Here is a 17,559-nt window from a genome sequence, read left to right as displayed (position 1 = left end):
GTGAGCGATGGATGCGCGCGATGGATTCGCATGCCTTGTAGGGCTGATAGAATCTGTGTATGCATGGCTGAGGGGGAAGATGACGTCGCAGGCTGAAGCCGTGGGTTCGGTCATATCCGCGACATGCATGAGTGAGGGGTTCTGGAAGTGTGACCGAAGGTCTGGTGGTGCATAAGGCGATAGGAAAGCCTGCGTCGGTGTAGTCGCCTAATGCGTGTGTAACGCGTGACTCCCAAAGGATTGTGTCGGACCGTAGAGTCGTTGGGTCAGCTGACTCTCGTGACTGTATCAACGTAATCGTTGTGGCTATCTGGGGTGATGTTTGGCCGACAGTACTCCCGAGGGGACCACGGCTGCACTGTGCTTGCGGCCCTTCTTCATCAGGGGTTGGACTCTGCGACTGTCTCCCCCGCCCCTTCCTGACCAGCCTCGTTGTCCGGTTGCGACCCTCTTCTGTCTTCGGGATCTTGGTCGCCCTTTCCACCATTCTTTTGTTGCTCGCCACTTGATTCAATGTCATCTCTCAGCTCTGCCTCTTCTTGTGGGTTTTCTGTGCCCCTCGAGCTGTACTCTTGATCCATGCGATGCATCAACTCTTCGCCGGGTAGAAGAATGCTTCTGTCGATCGCCAAAGGTAGTCCACGATGTCTACCACGTAGCATAGCAGCCATTAAGACGACTTTGCTCAAGCTGGCAAAGTCGCCGCATAGACTGGTGTTCTTTCCCGGTACACCGAGGCTCAAGCCGACAGTGCCATATGCCGATGTGACTTCGAATAATATCGAAAAGATGCTGAATCCTGGTGATGCGTTCAGGATGTGACCTCGCTCAATTATACATATGAGAAAGAAGACAAAGAACTGGAACCAGATGTCGTAGGCGAGCTGCTTTTGCAAGTGTGATGCTACGCCAGCAGCACTGCTATCATTCTCTTCCAGACCGATCGATTTCTCCTCGTACGTGTTCGTCTTCCGCAGTACCAACGTCATGGGGTAGATCGAGATGTACATGATGACTAAATAAGCCACCAAGCATGCGGGCGCGAGCGAACTCATGTTGATGATGTATGCGCCGCTAGTACGTAGTCCACTGGCCATGAAGAGTCCGTCTACTACTCTAGCGCCAGTGGATAGAGCTTCAACATCTGGCATGCCGATGTTCAATATCTCGAAGCAAAGCCAGGCAGTGATATCGATACCGAGCTGAACAAGAAAGAGGTATACTGTCTCGCGCTTGGGGAAAAGGTATATGAAACATCGTCGTGGATGCTGTAGAAGGAATTGCATCGTGTTTCTGATGCGAGACTCTTTTGGCAGTATCTTCTTCAATACCCATATCGTGATGCGGAGTAAAATCGGAAACTGCGTCTGACCAGCGAAGGCCAAACATGCGGCCACAAGCAAAACATATGCATTGCCGCTGAAGGGAACGAAGTTAGCGTTGAGTACGTTGAGTCCACCGTTCGAGAATTCCGTCACCGTCGCAAAGTATGCCCACCATCCTGGGTTGATGGCACCTGGCTGCTCTTGATACAATGTGCTTTTGGTATCGTTGCGATATGCGTACGGTATCAGGAAAGTGATACCAAGCAGGTACCAGAAGATCTGATAGCCCACCAGGATGAGCAACAGAGCTTGGAGTGCGCGATACTCCACACCCCCAAGTTCCATGCGATCTTGCTCACTGAGCTCGCGGAATCGACCCTTGGAGTCGAGATGCGGCTTGAAGGAGACGTAGTCGTGTTTCTCGGGTTTCAACTCTGTCGAAAAGCGATCCAGTATGCGGCTGAAGAAGTTGCGTGCGGACTTGATTTCCCAGGGTGTTGGTATGAAGCCAAATCCGGTCTCGTAATGATATGTGCGTCTTCTAGACTTTGGATACATCTTTGCTTGCGGCGGCTCCTCGTTTTCTTCTTGTACTTTCTTTGCTGCCTGGTTTTGTTTTCCGTTCGATCGCTGACGCAGGCTTCCGGTACTGCTGCTGCTTTCTGCTTGATCCGAATGACTGTTCTCGATATCTTGCACGAGTCTTTGCATCGTGTGCGAATGTTTGACGACATCTGCCATCTTCTTCCGGAACAGTGCTCTTCTGATGAGTACCACTGCTGTCGATACAAATGGTATGTTGCCAATCATTAGCAGCACGGCAAAGGTCGCTTGCTGGAAGCCGGAGAGATCTCCGAGGTCTACCGAATTGAGCCCTGCATCGATTAGTATTCGGCTCACACCAGCCCAGAGAGCGAGGAAGACCCTTACCTGTAGTTGTCATAGCACTGGTGCACAAGAACAGCGCGTCGGTGTACGTCACATGCGCATCTCCATACTCTTTGGGCCCATTAGCAAGACCCTGCCCGTAAACAATGACCGAGGAGATCGCGATAACGACGACGAAATACAGCATATGCGCGCGATAAAAGTTCAACTTCAACACCTCCTCTTTCAAATACTTCAAAAAGTCATCTTTGGCCTGACGCGGGTTGCGCAGCTCCTCAATCGGGTCGTGCATCGCGTCGTTGTCGTCGAGCGGCAACCACGACGAGCTCATTCCGGCTGCAGTCGCAATGTATATACTTTGCGGTATTTGTCCAAGACGCGTACCAAGAGAAGCGCGGATCAACGTGGCAGATCTGGATAGCGCAACCTTGTCAGAAGTAGGCTGTGTTTAGCTGCGCTGCCCAGGCATTTTCGCGAGGGATGATGTCACTGACCGTCAAGCACGAACCTTATCGCGCGTGGGGAACGACGCATCATCGTGGACGCGACAACATTGATCTTCAGGTCCGCGGCGTTCTCAATTGGCTTGCTGTACTGAACGGTGAGTCGTTGGCAGATTGTAAGTTGTTTCCGTGCCGGTCCGGAGATGTTGTGATGAGAGCCTGGATTCGTCGTGCGATGAGGTCCGTCCCTGGCATATTACTAGGATCATCCATAGCGAACTACGTCTGACGGCCGTATATGTGCGCTGTCACCGCCCCCTACGTTGCATTCTGTATTCCTTGTTGTGATCTCGAAGTGCTCGATGAGGAAAATCCAATCATACGTTGGAACGCGGTATATGGAAGGACAGGTCATGATGTTGAATTGGAATTGACCGAGACAAACGTACCTACTAAATCAGTGAAAGAACTGTTTACGCAAATGCGTAAACTAGCTCGGCACCACACTGCGCAAAACACCATACTGGAGCTCTACCACCACGCCAATACACTTCTACTCTGAGCACATGAAAACTTTACCCTCCTCAAACACCACACCCTTCTCCCTCATCTCCGTCTCTTCCTCCTTACCAATCACCCTCCCCTCCCCATCAACCCTCTCAAACACCACCCCCACGCGACTCAACTTGAGATGACTCCACATCTTCGCCGACTCACTCCACCCACCCAACGCCCCAAAACACGCACTAATCCCCACAATCCGCTCTCCACCCACCGCCTTCCTCACGAACCAATCGCGCATATCCGGTTCCCCAAAGTAGCCAACCCGACCACTCTGCGTAACAAGTTTGAGAGCGCGGTACTGCTGCTCGACGTGGACTTCAGTGATATCTTCCTGGTTCAGCGGGAAAGTGACGGTGTTTTGTTCTTGGTAAGGATGTGGCCCGGCGCCTGTCTTGTGCATATCTTGCCATGCGGCTTTGAGGGATTCTCGGAGAGGCTCAGTCATATCGTGCGCCCATTTGGGGGATTGACATAGGACGGGTCCGCGAGAGCCGACCATGCGGCCGCGATTACCCCACATGTCATGAGGGCCGGGGTTGATGCCGACGATATCGATACCGGTGTGGAGTTGGTAGGACGGTGACGACGTGTTGTTTGCAGGAAGAGAGCTGGATAGAGCGGTCGTTGCGGGGCTTGCGCTGGTCGATTGCATGGATTCTTCGGTCGAATCGTGAGGCATGGAGATACTCGTTGCAACGGGCTGAAAGCATTCAATACCTGTGTTTTTCTTGTTCCACATGAACACATCGTTGGGCATCATATCCTCGGGGAGTTCGTACGGTATGGGGCGGGTGGGAGTGGGGAAGGACTCGAAATGGATCGTAGGATGCGCCCAGACCGAAGCCTGTTGAGGATACTTTTGACCAATACGATCGTAGGGTAGCGATGATCCAAGCTTTCCCCATGCCATCTGCTGAGCGGATGTATATCGCGGCTGAGCGAGTGGTGCTGAGTCCGGTCTGCATGCTTGAAGAAGACCGAGACGTGAGATAGCTCCATTCTTGCAATGAGGTCAGTAGATGCCTGTAGAGTAGCGCAGACGGCTGCAGCATTTGGCAACTCACCGAAGCAATTTGACCCGTCATTCCTACTAAGTGCATGCCATCCAACACTTGGAACGGCCTCCGCACACCAGCGTAACTCTGATGCAAGCCTTTTTCTCTCCCACTATTCAGTGTCACCTACTTCTAATTAGTATAGTTTTCTTCGGAGATGGTGAGCCCAGCGTACAGAGATACCGCTGATCATAGCAGTTTTGGATGGCCAAGGATCCTCAGGCTTCCCATGAGGCCCGGTCTGATTCACAATATCTTCGATACAGCAGACGATCTCCTTGATCCACTCCCCACGATCAAGATGAAACGGAAGTCCAGTAAATCCATCAGAGCTGCCAAAAAGTCTTGTTTGGTCACCCAAGGTGACGGAAATTCCCACTAAGTAGTCGTGGCTGTCGTTAATCTGGCGCCAGTAGGTGTCCAATACGCAAGCACGATGAGTAATCTCATTCCAAGAGTGGATAAACTGTGCCGAAACGGTCTCGGTCTGAGCTGGCGGGGGATACATGGTCATGGGCATGTGCAAGCATAGGGAGCTGTCCAGAATCGCCTTTGCTTCCTCCGAGTCTGCCGGCTCAGCGGGCTCAACCGGCCCAGTCGCTTTCTTGTAGAGGGAGGCTACGGGCTGGCAGCAGCCCCAGATCCGGCGTCGATTCGCTATGTGCATGAGGGGTCCCTGGATGCCGAACCTGGGACGAGTCGATGCATCCACCCAGAGAAAAAGACCTTTGTAGTCGAGCGCATCGGTGGTCGCAGTCTCCACGAAGTAACGCAACTCGTAGAACCATGGCAATACACGCATGCGTACCATATGTTTCCAGAATCCGGCTTCGCGAGTGACGCTATTGACGTGATGCGAAGCTTGCATGAGCGAAAGCATGTCTTTGGAGTCAACATATCCAAGGATTTCGAGAAGCAGGTCGTACGGGAGGACTGCAATTGGATCCCTTCGCACCTTGTGCGCTAGATTTGCCAACTGCGGACTCCCACCGAAAATGTCAGCGGGTAGGATGTCTTGTATACTTTCTTGGAGAGCAGGTCGGGGGGCAGGATCGCACACTTCATACTCCGATCCCGCTCCATTATGCCAAAATTGCTCGTTGCCCGAAAAGACCTGATAGTCCACATCCAAAACTGGTCTTTCGTTTGCAAGAAGAGCGCTAAACGTTCTCAACATCACATGCTTATTAACATCTCTGCTCTGAAGTCCTACGCTCTTTGCGAGAATGTCGAAGCATGCCTCGTGGAATGGAAAAGCTTGTTGTTCGTCCCCACTCGCGTAGCTCGTGATGTTCAAAGAACCTTCGCCCGGATCATTGGGATCTCTTCCAGGCCCTTCGATATCTAGAGAGCCATAGTCGTAGTAGCGGCCTCTACCGGATATGTAGGCTTTCCGCTCGGGATTGAGTGCCAGTGCGCGGACCCGATTAATCCATTTGACGTCGTCGAGTCCGATGAGTCTAGGATCAAAACTGTTGTCCTCAGTGTTCTCGGTACTGGCATAATTGTCAAGTCCCCACTCTTCGCTAATGTCCAACTCGGGATCTTGCGACCAACTTCCATCATCCACTTCCTCCATAGGCTCAGGCTCGGGGGTACGGGGTCGAAGGGCGACGTCAAGAATCTCGGATGATCTCGTAAGTAGGTCGGAGTCGTTGCTATCGATAGATTCTGTGTCTTCCGAAGAAGAATCCGAGGAACATTCGTAATTCGAATCTGCATCGTCTTCCTCCTGTTCTTGCTGTTCGATGCGTTGCTTCTCAACGGCTTCGGGGTCGATCGCATCTTCCATCTCTTCGTCCTCATCGTCACTGTAGACAATCCCGCGTCCCACCTTCTTCCCAGTACGTCTTCCCATCCTTATATCCATTAGACGATCTCTCTTGCGCAAAGACTTGCCATTTCTCGATCCAATCCTGATGGCGCCAATGTTCATGCAGACGGAGCATAAGATACAGTAACAATCGAAGGAGCCCATGATGAATGATGAAGGATGAATAAAACACAAGCTGGTATCAGAATAGAAGGTTGGAACTCGAGCTCTTATTGAAAGAAGCTTGTGGAGTATCTAGGGCGGCACGGCGGGATTATGGGGTCTTCGGATTAGGCGTGCACCCTTGGTGCAACGCCACCAACCCCACTTTGTCCAAAAACGTGGCTGCAGCCTTGCCATCCCCGGACATGATCTAGGCATCCCAAGGCAACACCGCCCAAGCTGCATCATTCACGAACTAGTTCATTGCGCAAGCCAACATGGATTAGTACTTTCCAGAAATGCATTCGATGCCACAAACCATCTAACCACGACCCATTACCAGGCTAGAGACACGGGATAAGATGAAGGCCGCAATGGGGTAATATTATGATGGGATGCAGGTTGAAAAGCATCCGCCGCCGCAGCGTTTCTTGGATTCTTTCAATTCGAGAACTCTATAGATAGGATCGTGAGCCTTGACCCAGGACAACAAAAAGAAAGAAGGTACCAGATTATGGTAGTAGGTATCGATAGCGGAGCCAACGAGAGCTCGGAAAAAGAACTCACGATTGTGCATCATGGAACTCATCGTCCTCCTGAGTCTCACTATCGGTCCTCCGCAGGAGATCGTCCTTTCGTGGCTCTGGTTCGGGGTTGGAATTAAGGAGTTTGCTGGGAGGCAGTTCCTTGGCGAAGGCCTCACGGTTCTCGGGTGAGATCGCACTAGGTCGCGAATAGGGCTTTTCGAGAGGTGGAATAGGTGGGTTGCTAGGATTGCTGGGGATGCTGCTGTTTTTGAAGGGCGGGGCATGAGTCGATGTTCCGTCGAAGTTGCTGGGAAGACCTACGCTCTGCTGTTCGTGTTGTGTCACTGGTTGCGACTGCACGCTTGTAGGCTCGGATGGTACTGGCTGCAACGTTTCCGTAGACTGTGCTGACTGTCCAGCGGGCACTTGTTCCGCTGGTTGTACAGCTCCTTGTGCCTGTGGTAGATGCGCTTCGCTCGCTCGCGATGGGATGTTGAATTGTTTGTCTGGCTTCTGACCCGGGAGGATCGCGTAGATCTGCAGGATCTGCTTGACGACCTCGTCAGGCGTCTTGCCATCACTACATCCTGTTAGCACGAAACGCACACAGAGGGTTTGCGGGGTACTGACATCTTTGCATTGATGATCCAGTCGAGGTCTTCTTCGCCCTCTTCGCTGCCGCCACTGCCGCCCTTTACGCGTCTGAAGAGCTGTGGGTGCCAGTCCACACCTTCGCTGTTTCTTTTCGCAGCTTCCTGCCTTTGCATGTCTTCAATCTTAGCCTTGGCATCGGTTGCGACGTCCTGGTCTCTCCGCTTCACAGCCTCGGTCACATCGTGCCAGAGCTTTTGCGATTCTCGGTCGTTTTGTTCCTCGAGAGGCCGGGCCGACGGTGGGGTATGTTTGGTATGTGCTGCATCAAACAGAAGCTCCTTTTTGCCAGTCTACAAATGGTCAGTACATGTTCTGACCTTGCAAGAGTGGGAACCTTACTGTCAGATCCTTGATGTACATCTCCTCGTTCCACTGACCCGAGAGCTCGTAGAGGTTCTTGCCGCTGGAGTCTTTGATGTAGCCACCGATAGCGTTGTAGGACCCACTGAAGTAACCCTTGGTCTTGAATTCGAGATCGGCAGTGAGACCGGTCTCGGGGCAGCGAATGTATGCGTGGTCGCCAAGCTCGTACTTCATCGTCCCGAAGAGAATACCGCGCGCGTACATGTTGGGTTGAGTGACGAAACTACACGTCGTGAGCCTCAAGTTGTGGTGTTCATCTGCTCTACTTACAATCGCTCGCCGGTGTTCAGTAGCCGCAGAACTGCGATGCCCTCCATCATACTCGCCGCGGAGTTGCCGAGGAACTTGCTTCGAGGCTTGAGGGTGCCGTCTATGCGGATGTTGTGCTCGGGGGCCATGAAGAAGTAGCTCGACTTGGGCGGGTGGTGCGACGTCTGTTCGGAGATGTAGTAGCCCTTGGTGCCGTCCGGGTAGTCCCAGTAGCCTGTGAAGATTTCACCCAGGATGGGGTTGAGCGGCTTCTTGACTCCCCTAAGTCACATCAGTTGTTGCTTGTGGGCGCAAGAAGACGACGGAGATGCATACGGGGGCTTGATGTGCCAACCACTCAGGTAGAACTTTGTCACTGCTACGAATCGCTGTACGGGGTCTTCCACCGTGGTTATAGGGAGAAGCGTCTCCGGATGTGCCATGAAGCTGCCTGATAGTCAGCCTATGCACCCGTCGCCAAGCCTAGATGCGCTACACACTTTGTTATGCGTTCCAGCATCGATCGCGGTTCGAGGATGAAGGTGGGAAGCGTGACGCGGCTCAAATCAGCGCCAGGTCGCAGTTGGGATATGATGTGGGAGAGCATGCTGCCCTGCTCGGAATCCATGACGGTCTCGTCCTCCTTGGTCGTCTCGTCGCCGCCCTCGTGTCGTCGTGTCTCGTCTATGGAAGACCCGCGGCTACCTAAACATTCAAACTTGCATCAGCTTCGGTACGGCCGGAATTCGGGAGATGACGCACTGGTGAGCGACGACCGCCGGTGTTTGGAGACTATAGGGAGGTGCGGCATGGTGAATACAGGCCGCAGAGGGAGAGAAAGGGAAAAGTGGTGGAGGTGAGGCGGGCAGAAGCAGGCAGCGAAGTACCGGCAGAGGATGTCTTGGTGCTTCGGGTGCCGGCGAGGGTGAGCTTAGTCGCAGCAATGACGATGGGGGCTTCACAAAAACTAGCGACCCCGCGCGTTGGACCTGTTTAGCAGCAAACTGTAAACATCAACAACGCTCTACCGTGGAAGGGCGTGCAGTGAGGGGTCCAGGGCGCCAGGCGACACAGCATGCAGTCTTTTGAGCATCCAGCTGACTGGCACTAATATAGCGATCGCCAGGCTGTGTTCTGCAGGCCTGCTGCCCCATGCCCCGCAGTCGGCACATGCCAAAGCGCCGCCATACGAAGTACGCGACACGCGCATGCGGCACGGCTCGGAGCACGACTATTCTTCCGAATACCCAGGACCTGCGATTCCAGGAACAGTGCCACCAGATACAGTGGGGGCCGGCCCGGATGTCGCGCGATGATAATCTTGAATGCTACGCGTCCGCATTCCGGGAGAACCGGGCGCAAGAAGGATTCATGGCGATGACGTCGCTGTCAAGGGGTGCACATCGCCAAAGATCTGACGAGACACCTTATATTCGATTACTATCAGACGTTCATGACTGTCGTCTAGTCCAGCACACTCTCGCCGGCCTTGCTTGCATCCTTCGCGCCCTGGTCCTGAGTCCGCTGGACTTGCTCCTTGACCCTCTGCACCTGTGCATCGTCCTTAGCTATGACCGTCACTCCAACCTTCTCATACTCCTTGTGGACCTCCTCCATTGCTGACGGATCGACTGCCCTTGTCGCATCACCGACTACCCATGTTTTGAAGCCCTCCTTCTGTGCATCGATCGCAGTGTACTTGACACAGTAGTCGCCTGCGAGACCGTCGACAAAGACGTCGGTGATCTCGGCCTTGCGCAGTGTCTCTGCAAGATCGCTCTTGGCCACAGATGGGCGTTTGAACGGATCCGCGAACGCAGAGTACATCTCCACGCGCTTGTCCTGACCCTTCTCGACTATGTGGTCCACCTTGCTGACGTCCAGCTCTGGCAGCAGCTCAGAGCCTTTTGTGCCCTGCACACAGTGGTCTGGCCATAGCCGCGTCTCCTGCGTCTCCTCTGGGTTGTTCGGGTTTTTGATGGTGAAGGTGGATTCGAAAGGCTTGTTGTTCGGCGGAGAGTGGTTCGAGGCGAAGGAGACGTGGTCTTGCGGATGGAAGTCTTTGGTCGCGACTTTGAGAGCAAACGGATATGTGAGGAACTCGTTGATGGTCGGGACGATGTCGCGTCCACCTGTTACGGCGAGCGCTCCGTTCTAAGCTTTTTAAGTTGGAGGCAGCCATGCGAATGGTGGGTGCTTACTGGCGGGCAGAAGTCTTCCTGTACGTCGACGATGACGAGCGCTGGTTTGAAAGACATGCTGGGTAAGTAACCAAAATTATCAAATTAGTGTGTTAGTGGGTGAAGATGTCTAGAGTGGTCCCAAGGTTGAGAGCAGTGTATCGAAGGCTGTGAGGTAGACCGGTCGTGCGTAGAACCGTCTTATAAATAATCACCAATGTCTAAGATCAAGGCAGCGTAGGTCATGATGCTGCAGATGCATGGCGCAAGCCGTAGAAACGAGCCGTTGATGAATCAACGATCGCAGGCCACGAGGCAGAAGCTTGCCGGCAGCGTCACCAGCGTTCTGTGGCTTGCCTTACCTAATCACAGCGCCAAGACGTCTGCCGTCGGCTCGTCAATTCGCGACTGACGAACATCACCAGCTCGATAACCACGCCCACCCTCTCCACTCCACCCCAATCGTCCCGCCATGTTCGTCCAGCGCTCTGCTATCGCCGCAGCAAGGCGTGTGGCCCCCCGCGCCATTGCGACCCGCCGCACCTTCACCACCACCTTTGCCCGCTGTATGTTTCGCGAGGAGCTATCGTACGATGTGCCATTGACACCATAGCAGGGGAGTCCACCGAGAGCAAGGAGGCCAAGGAGAGCAACATTGCGCAGAAGGAGACCGGTCACTCGGCCAACTCCCCCAGCGTCCTCGCAGGCTTCAAGAAGCTCGACCGTATGTTGCGCCCGCACTTCGTCATCCGCATTGCCGCGGCTACGATAGGCCAAAACCATCAATTGCTGACGAGGTCACTTCTGTAGAAATCAAGACCGAGGAGGACCTTCTGCCCCCTGGTGCGCAGCCCGGTACCGTTCCCACCGATGCCGAGCAGGCGACCGGTCTTGAGCGTCTCGAAATTCTCGGAAAGATGCAGGGTATCGATATCTTCGACATGAGGCCATTGGACGCCAGCCGTCTCGGTACGTGAAGCCGTCCCCGGAAAGATCAGGAAAAAAGAGCTTGCGCGAGTTTGGGCTACTAGTGGCGTGATGTGATGCTGATGAAGTGCAGGTACGATGGAGGACCCCATCACCGTCAACTCGGCCGGTAACGAGCAGTACGTTGGTTGCACCGGTTTCCCCGCCGATTCGCACAACGTCCTCTGGATCACCCTTACCCGCGAGGAGCCCAAGTCCCGCTGCATGGAGTGCGGATCCGTATACGAGATGAAGTACGTTGGCCCGGCCGACGACGCCCACGGCCATGACCACCACCACGCCGAGAACCAATACCCCAGGCCCAAGAACATGGCCGACTTCCTCAAGCCCGAGTACAGGGAGTTATAAGCTTGGGCGACTTTCTCGTAAATTATAGAGTGTATCTATATGGTCGCTAAACCTGTAGCATAGTATGGTGGAGAAGTTTCTTTTGAGTTGAATGCATGCATCCGACCCGTTTGCCTAGTATTTCGAATATTCTTCTCTCTTCCCTCGGGTCAGGCTCGCATGTCAGCCCGACGCGTCGAGGCTCCTCAACATCTGATCACCCCTAGTGGTTCATTGCAAGGAACCCTACCCTGGCTCATGACCCTTTCAGCGCGATAACACCCAGAACAACACTTTCGATACCTTTCTTCTCCGCTGTCCTCCTCTCCGCGTCCGCTTCCCCGTTAAGGCCACCACCATTCTTTCCCTTCTTCCCACTATCTCCTCCACCCAGCTTATACACCTTCTTCACCTTGTCAACATCACACCATTCACCCAGTTCCTCACCATTCTCACCCATCTCCACCCTCGTCCCCTCTACCACACTGCCCAAATGCTTACTCACAGATTCATTGGTGATGCTCTCATCTTTCTCATAAGCGCCCTGCTCCCCTGTTGATGTTGATGGAGACAGGGGTAGCTTGACAGCAATCAGTGCGGTCGTGGTATCAGCGATGCCGAATTTCTTATATGATTCGCCAATGTTGTTGTTGGGCGAGAGGCGGAAGACTAGCTCGGAATGTGGAGTGCGCGTTTTGGCACGGTTGGTCAGGTGAGCGTGTAAGGCGAGGAATGTGGCCGAGAGCAGGTGGTGTGGTGAGAGTATCTGGGGTGATCTGTTAGTACCGAGGGTGAATGTCGATCCATCTTAGATGGCGATTCAAATGAGCCGTGACAACAGGGTAGGGCTGAAATGTGGCATGGCTTTTGTCGTTGGGATAAGTTAGTGCTTAGGGTTATCCAGCCTCATCAGATGCCAGACTGATTTACTCATGCGGTGTGATGAGATTAACCATGGTGCAAAGATGCCGCGGGGAAAATATCCACGCCTCGCAATCTCTTATCACGAAACTTTATTGACTTGTGGGGTGTTGTTTTGATCCAGGTGACTCAGCGGACCCTGACAGGCGGGGATTGCTGGAGGCGCGAAAAGCAATGAACAGGTAGTGAACCACGACCTACCATGGATGCGTCCAAGAAGGCATAGTCAAACTCTGGATTGGCCTCGAGTAGTTGACGCCTTAGGAAGGAGGCGTTTTTGACATCCTTGAATAAGGCCACGTGGACAGGGAAGGCCTCGTAGTGCGGGATTGTGAAGGTTCGCACGGACGCCATGTTAGATGGGATTGGTGTTGGCGTAAGTTTGGGTGTTGAAATGCACCACGTCGCGGGGGCGGAACCTTGTTGGCGATGTGATGTCGTCGTGCGTGTTTCGTCGTGTGATGAAAAAACTCTAGTGGCGTCTTTGTGGTTGATGATGCTCTTTGGTGATCATGGAGATGGACGCTGCTAGGCGGTTCGTCAGTTGTCGATTTGCATTGGCAATCTCCAAGGATATCAGATCGTGGGTGAGTCTAAAGCTCGACGGCCGCTTTGGGCAGGAGCGGGGACGGCCAAGCTAGATTTAGTCCCAGAGAATGAAGGTGGCACGGCGAATCAGGACGGATCATCGTGTCGATCGCCAGAGAACAAACTAAATTCGCCGAATATGTCAGGGCAGGCACCGTCACAGCCGTCTAGAGGTCCAGGTTTCTGAGCGCCATGTGGCCAATAAAGGGCGGACTGGACTCGATAGCTGGAGGGCTTGCGGAGAATGGGCCTGTTCCCTAGAACGCACCGCCGAGAAACGCGCTCTCACTCGCACCCTTTGACTCCCAGCGCAGCCAGCCCTCACTTCTTCCTCCACTCTCTCGCAACCCGGCCGACGAGACTGCACAGAGGTCGCGCATCGTGCAGCGACGCTCAATTCCCGCGCAGCCGCAAGCCTCGCTAGAAGTCATGTGTCTTTCGTTTGACAGGTGATAGTCGCAAGCCACCCGAGGCGCACCACCTTTGCTGGGTTTACTTGCATCGGTCTTCTCCATCGGCATTTCCCGTCTCGTGCCTGTTTCGACGTGCATTACGAAAAGTATGGCCACCAAGCGACCCCCGGACGATGACCCCAATCTCGTCAACAAGATCCAGCGAATCGAGCATGCCGACCCGCTGAGCCCACAACACCGCCCACCCTCCAACAATGACTTCTCCGGCTCTGTCAAGAAGAAGCTCGCCGACTCCAAGCGGACGGGTCAGGCGTGCGATCGATGCAAGGTACGTGATGCAGTCAGTCGCACGCGATGAAGGAGTCTTGGTGCATGTCAATTGGTCTTGACGGTCGTCGTCTCACAACATTGGCAACCACTGCGCCAGCGACGTCATTGCATGGACGCGCCTTCCTAAACACCATGACACCACTAACCACCACGGCAGGTGCGCAAGATACGCTGCGATGGCCGCCCTGAGGGCTGCACGCCATGCGAGCAGAACAGGACGCCCTGCCGCACCACCGACCGCATCACCGGCCGCGCCACTGTCCGCGGCCATGCCGAGGCCATGGAGTCGGAGAACTCGTACCTGCGCGCCCAAATCGCTGACCTCCAGGCCCAGCTAAAGGAGCACAACATCGAGCCCCGCGCGCCGCCCGCCTACAATGCCCTCCAACCGCCCAGCCACCCGTGGTCCTCCGCCCCCAGCGACAGCCAGGCGTGGAACGATGGCCCGCGACGCACAAGCACCTCTCCTCTGCCCGGCTACGCGCCAGCCGGCACTCCAGGCAAGATCGAGACGCTGCCGCAGTTCAAGCACGGTTCCATCGGCGACAACTATCTCGGTGTTGCGGCGGGAGACTCACTCTTGAGCCATATCAAAGGCACCTCGCTGTCAATCTTCGGCACCGAAATCAACATTACCGACTTCATGGCAGGCGAGGAAGAGTACGAGAGCTCGCCCATGTCCTACACGACACTGATCGACATTGCAATCGGCAGTCGCCATGTCGACGAGCCCCAACTACCGCCATACCCGGAGCTGCAAGAGTACGCCATTTGGTATCTGCGTTCATTGAACCCCTACACGATGCTTGTCCACAAGCCCGTCTTCATGGATTTGGTAGGCCAACCACCCGTTACCACAGTGCGCTCCGCTAATGCCCATAGATTTGGAGATTCGGCAACGACACCAGCTTCGTTCCTACTGCACCCCAGATTGTGACGGTTCACTTGATGCTCGCGACCATCACCTACCAGATCGCGACCCGCAACAGCCAACATAGCGGCAGCACCATGCTGGACGATTCGCATGCCCACTACATGTATGCGCTGAGTTTCTACAAGGAGCTCATCCGTGGAGACCACGGCTGGGAAGACGTTCAAGCCATGGCCATGATATGCCACCATCTCCGGACCTTCCCCAAGCCCGGCGCGGCGTGGATCATGACCTCGACTGTCTACTTATTTGCTGTCCAACTGGGTCTGCATAGATCTGTCAAAGTCTGGGTAGACGGCACCGGAGAACTCGGCAAGCTGGACATCGAGATGAGGAAGCGAGTCTACTGGACGCTGCACGCGCTGCTGGTCAACCTCAGCGGAAAGCTTGGACGGCCTATACCCATCAGCATAAGTGACATCGATGTTGAATTCCCGGATCCAATGAACGACTGTCTGCCTGGCGAGGAAGGCAAGCTGGACATTTTCCATCAATGCTCGTTCCAAGTTGGCATCCAAATGGCCAAGTACATTGTCTGGGAAACGGAACTCTACAAGATCATCTATGCTGTTCGACACTCGCCAAAATCATACCTGGAGGGCTTGAAACGCCTCGAAGCCGGCATACAACAGTGGAAAGAGGACCTCCCTTACGAGTTGCGCGACCCGTCGCATGCGTCCGAAGATGACCACATATTCGCCTTGTATCTCGAGTACTGGTATCAGGCGTTCAACCTGCTTCTACACCATCCAGCTGTTTGCAGGTCCACTGACACGGCCATCATTAATTCTAACCTGGACAAGTGCCTGACTGCATCGCAGAAGATGCTGCACAACTGTACGGCGATGATGAACAAAAAGAGTCTGGATATTCCCTGGATTAACACGGTCGTTTACATTGCCGCTGCCTTCACCACTCTCTTCATCTCGTCTATGCGGCAAGAGCAACTGTCGCCTGTGGATATGACAAAGCTCAAAGGCGACATGGCAGCCTGGGTCAATGTGCTCGGCGAATGCGACCAGTTTCTGGGATCCGGCAACAAACTCAAAACTGCCGTCGCAAGGATCGTCGACCAGTCGCTTAGTAACATCAACGACAACATTGTCAAGCGAACTGCGACCGAGTCTCTCGCTCGCGTAGCGATGCATGCTCCACCCCGATCGACGAATACCGCCCCCACGTACGACAACAGCGGGTACCGCGACCAGTACACAACCTCATCCAGTTCACCCACGGACCCTACCCTCACCTCACAATCGGTAGGCCCGTACAGTGGTCTTCCGGGAAACAGTACACATCCATACAGTCTTGGCACCCCGGTGGCTCTCCCTCAGCATACGAATAGAACGTACGAACAACACGCATACAGCAACGGCGATGAGACAAGCATGCATGCGAATCATGCAGCAGCACTGGCAGGAGCAGGCTCGGGTAGCATGTCGCAACCCTCAACTGATGCGTACGCCTACAGTAATGCGCAAATTGCCAACAACGGCCACCAGCCCGCGTACGCGGCTAATACCTATGCTCCTCAAGACTGGAGTCAATGGACACGAGCATACATGCAGCCACACAGCCAGCCCGGTGAATATCTAAATACAGCAACCACTCTCATGACACTGGGTCGAGACGGTGGGTCCCAGGGAACTGGGAGCGACGGCCAAGGGCTTGTCCAAACATCCGGAGTCCAGGGACACGCTCCCAGCCATTGGCCAGATATCGCATTCCCGAATGCCGCGACTGGTGGCAGCCACATGGCTCAACATTGAGCTGGGAAACACGACACATGGCACATAGAAGGCTGTGTACCTTCGGCTAATCTACATGGGTATTTGATCTTTACGGTCCGGCGTAGTGGCAACCTTCGATACCCGGCATCTGGAACACTTTGTGGGGTTAATGTATGGATATGAAGCGGCTCTCTGCGAGCTGCATGTGTTTGGTAATTTTAATTGCAAGATCTTTTCTTATGTATAATACTTCGGTTGGAGGCCAGATTCCGTTCTTCGGATAACGAACGGCTGGACACGACACGACGACCGGCTAATGTTGGTCAGCAAGGGGTAGATGTGTTGTTGTTGTTGAAGGGATACGGGATATTTGCCGAGTTGCAAACAAAGGACCATTGCAGTCGAAACAATGAAGATAATGATAATATCGAAGTAGGCCCTTCTCTGTAGTAGCATGTCTGATAACAATACTTCCACAAACCATGGGTCTCTTCCCACGAACATCCACGGGTCGGCGGTACTCATCGCCACAAGATCTACTCTTCGTCCAGACCGCACCCAGGTAAATTGGCCACCCGTCGCCTCGGTGTTACAGTGCGGACCCTGGAGAGTGCGCGCATCAATCTAGCAGCAGCACTAACCCGTGCCACCTAGGCTAAAGTAGGAAGCCGACTTGACTACTTGGCACGACCCCACCAATCGACCTTCCATACGAGCACCAAGCCCGATAAGCTTCTGTACTTCGATCCACTGCGCTTGGTCACTACGTAAACCTCCTTCTGCTTTGGAGCTGGCGGTACAGACAAGCACGACAGATCTCCTAAGCTTTTTTCGGTGCCATCCGTGGTTTAATAGGCGTTGAGTTTAATGACTCGGTAAGCCTTGCAGCCGATGATCCTGTGGCCCTTACCAAGGGCCGCAGGATGGGCGGCAAAACGGTATAGCGTCGAACTTAGCTATGTATATATGGGCGGCCTGAGGATGGCGAAGATGGATCTCTACGCCGTTCTTTCGTCCTTGAGTCGCTGTCGTGGTCTGTGCCGTCGATTGGGCTGTGTGTCTGACAACCTTGGTACCGAAGCTGCGCAGAAGAACATCTTCGCTCTTCT

General features: G+C 54.1%; 8 protein-coding genes across 8 annotated transcripts; 2 read left to right on the top strand and 6 right to left on the bottom strand.

The window, feature by feature from the left end:
* Nucleotides 1-380: 380 nt before the first annotated feature.
* J4E90_010768 (uncharacterized protein) lies at nucleotides 381-2,544 on the bottom strand (the record flags this gene model as incomplete). The annotated part of the gene is made up of 2 exons (XM_051440280.1): nucleotides 381-2,200; nucleotides 2,256-2,544. The coding sequence occupies 2 exons, from the start codon at nucleotides 2,542-2,544 to the stop codon at nucleotides 381-383; spliced, it is 2,109 nt and encodes a 702-aa protein (XP_051285924.1).
* Nucleotides 2,545-3,209: 665 nt separating this feature from the next.
* Nucleotides 3,210-4,320, bottom strand: J4E90_010767 (uncharacterized protein; the record flags this gene model as incomplete). The annotated part of the gene is made up of 2 exons (XM_051440279.1): nucleotides 3,210-4,130; nucleotides 4,312-4,320. The coding sequence occupies 2 exons, from the start codon at nucleotides 4,318-4,320 to the stop codon at nucleotides 3,210-3,212; spliced, it is 930 nt and encodes a 309-aa protein (XP_051285923.1).
* Nucleotides 4,321-4,411: 91 nt separating this feature from the next.
* On the bottom strand, nucleotides 4,412-6,177 carry J4E90_010766 (uncharacterized protein; the record flags this gene model as incomplete). Its single annotated transcript, XM_051440278.1, is given in 2 exon segments — nucleotides 4,412-6,153; nucleotides 6,171-6,177. 2 exon segments carry the CDS (start codon nucleotides 6,175-6,177, stop codon nucleotides 4,412-4,414), a joined length of 1,749 nt encoding a protein of 582 aa, XP_051285922.1.
* A 636-nt stretch (nucleotides 6,178-6,813) lies between these two features.
* Nucleotides 6,814-8,854, bottom strand: J4E90_010765 (uncharacterized protein; the record flags this gene model as incomplete). Its single annotated transcript, XM_051440277.1, has 7 exons — nucleotides 6,814-7,357; nucleotides 7,408-7,721; nucleotides 7,771-8,017; nucleotides 8,065-8,325; nucleotides 8,380-8,490; nucleotides 8,544-8,748; nucleotides 8,806-8,854. 7 exons carry the CDS (start codon nucleotides 8,852-8,854, stop codon nucleotides 6,814-6,816), a joined length of 1,731 nt encoding a protein of 576 aa, XP_051285921.1.
* A 653-nt stretch (nucleotides 8,855-9,507) lies between these two features.
* J4E90_010764 (uncharacterized protein) lies at nucleotides 9,508-10,301 on the bottom strand (the record flags this gene model as incomplete). Its single annotated transcript, XM_051440276.1, has 2 exons — nucleotides 9,508-10,197; nucleotides 10,245-10,301. The coding sequence occupies 2 exons, from the start codon at nucleotides 10,299-10,301 to the stop codon at nucleotides 9,508-9,510; spliced, it is 747 nt and encodes a 248-aa protein (XP_051285920.1).
* Nucleotides 10,302-10,695: 394 nt separating this feature from the next.
* J4E90_010763 (uncharacterized protein) lies at nucleotides 10,696-11,558 on the top strand (the record flags this gene model as incomplete). Its single annotated transcript, XM_051440275.1, has 4 exons — nucleotides 10,696-10,789; nucleotides 10,840-10,947; nucleotides 11,034-11,192; nucleotides 11,284-11,558. The coding sequence occupies 4 exons, from the start codon at nucleotides 10,696-10,698 to the stop codon at nucleotides 11,556-11,558; spliced, it is 636 nt and encodes a 211-aa protein (XP_051285919.1).
* A 235-nt stretch (nucleotides 11,559-11,793) lies between these two features.
* Nucleotides 11,794-12,812, bottom strand: J4E90_010762 (uncharacterized protein; the record flags this gene model as incomplete). The annotated part of the gene is made up of 2 exons (XM_051440274.1): nucleotides 11,794-12,303; nucleotides 12,660-12,812. 2 exons carry the CDS (start codon nucleotides 12,810-12,812, stop codon nucleotides 11,794-11,796), a joined length of 663 nt encoding a protein of 220 aa, XP_051285918.1.
* Nucleotides 12,813-13,607: 795 nt separating this feature from the next.
* Nucleotides 13,608-16,489, top strand: J4E90_010761 (uncharacterized protein; the record flags this gene model as incomplete). The annotated part of the gene is made up of 3 exons (XM_051440273.1): nucleotides 13,608-13,787; nucleotides 13,947-14,624; nucleotides 14,672-16,489. 3 exons carry the CDS (start codon nucleotides 13,608-13,610, stop codon nucleotides 16,487-16,489), a joined length of 2,676 nt encoding a protein of 891 aa, XP_051285917.1.
* Nucleotides 16,490-17,559: the final 1,070 nt, after the last annotated feature.

This window comes from Alternaria incomplexa (genome assembly GCF_024043165.1).
Source record: "Alternaria incomplexa strain BMP 0042 chromosome Unknown scaffold_26, whole genome shotgun sequence".
Lineage (NCBI taxonomy): Eukaryota > Fungi > Ascomycota > Dothideomycetes > Pleosporales > Pleosporaceae > Alternaria > Alternaria incomplexa.
This window is presented reverse-complemented; position numbering and strand designations above follow the sequence as displayed.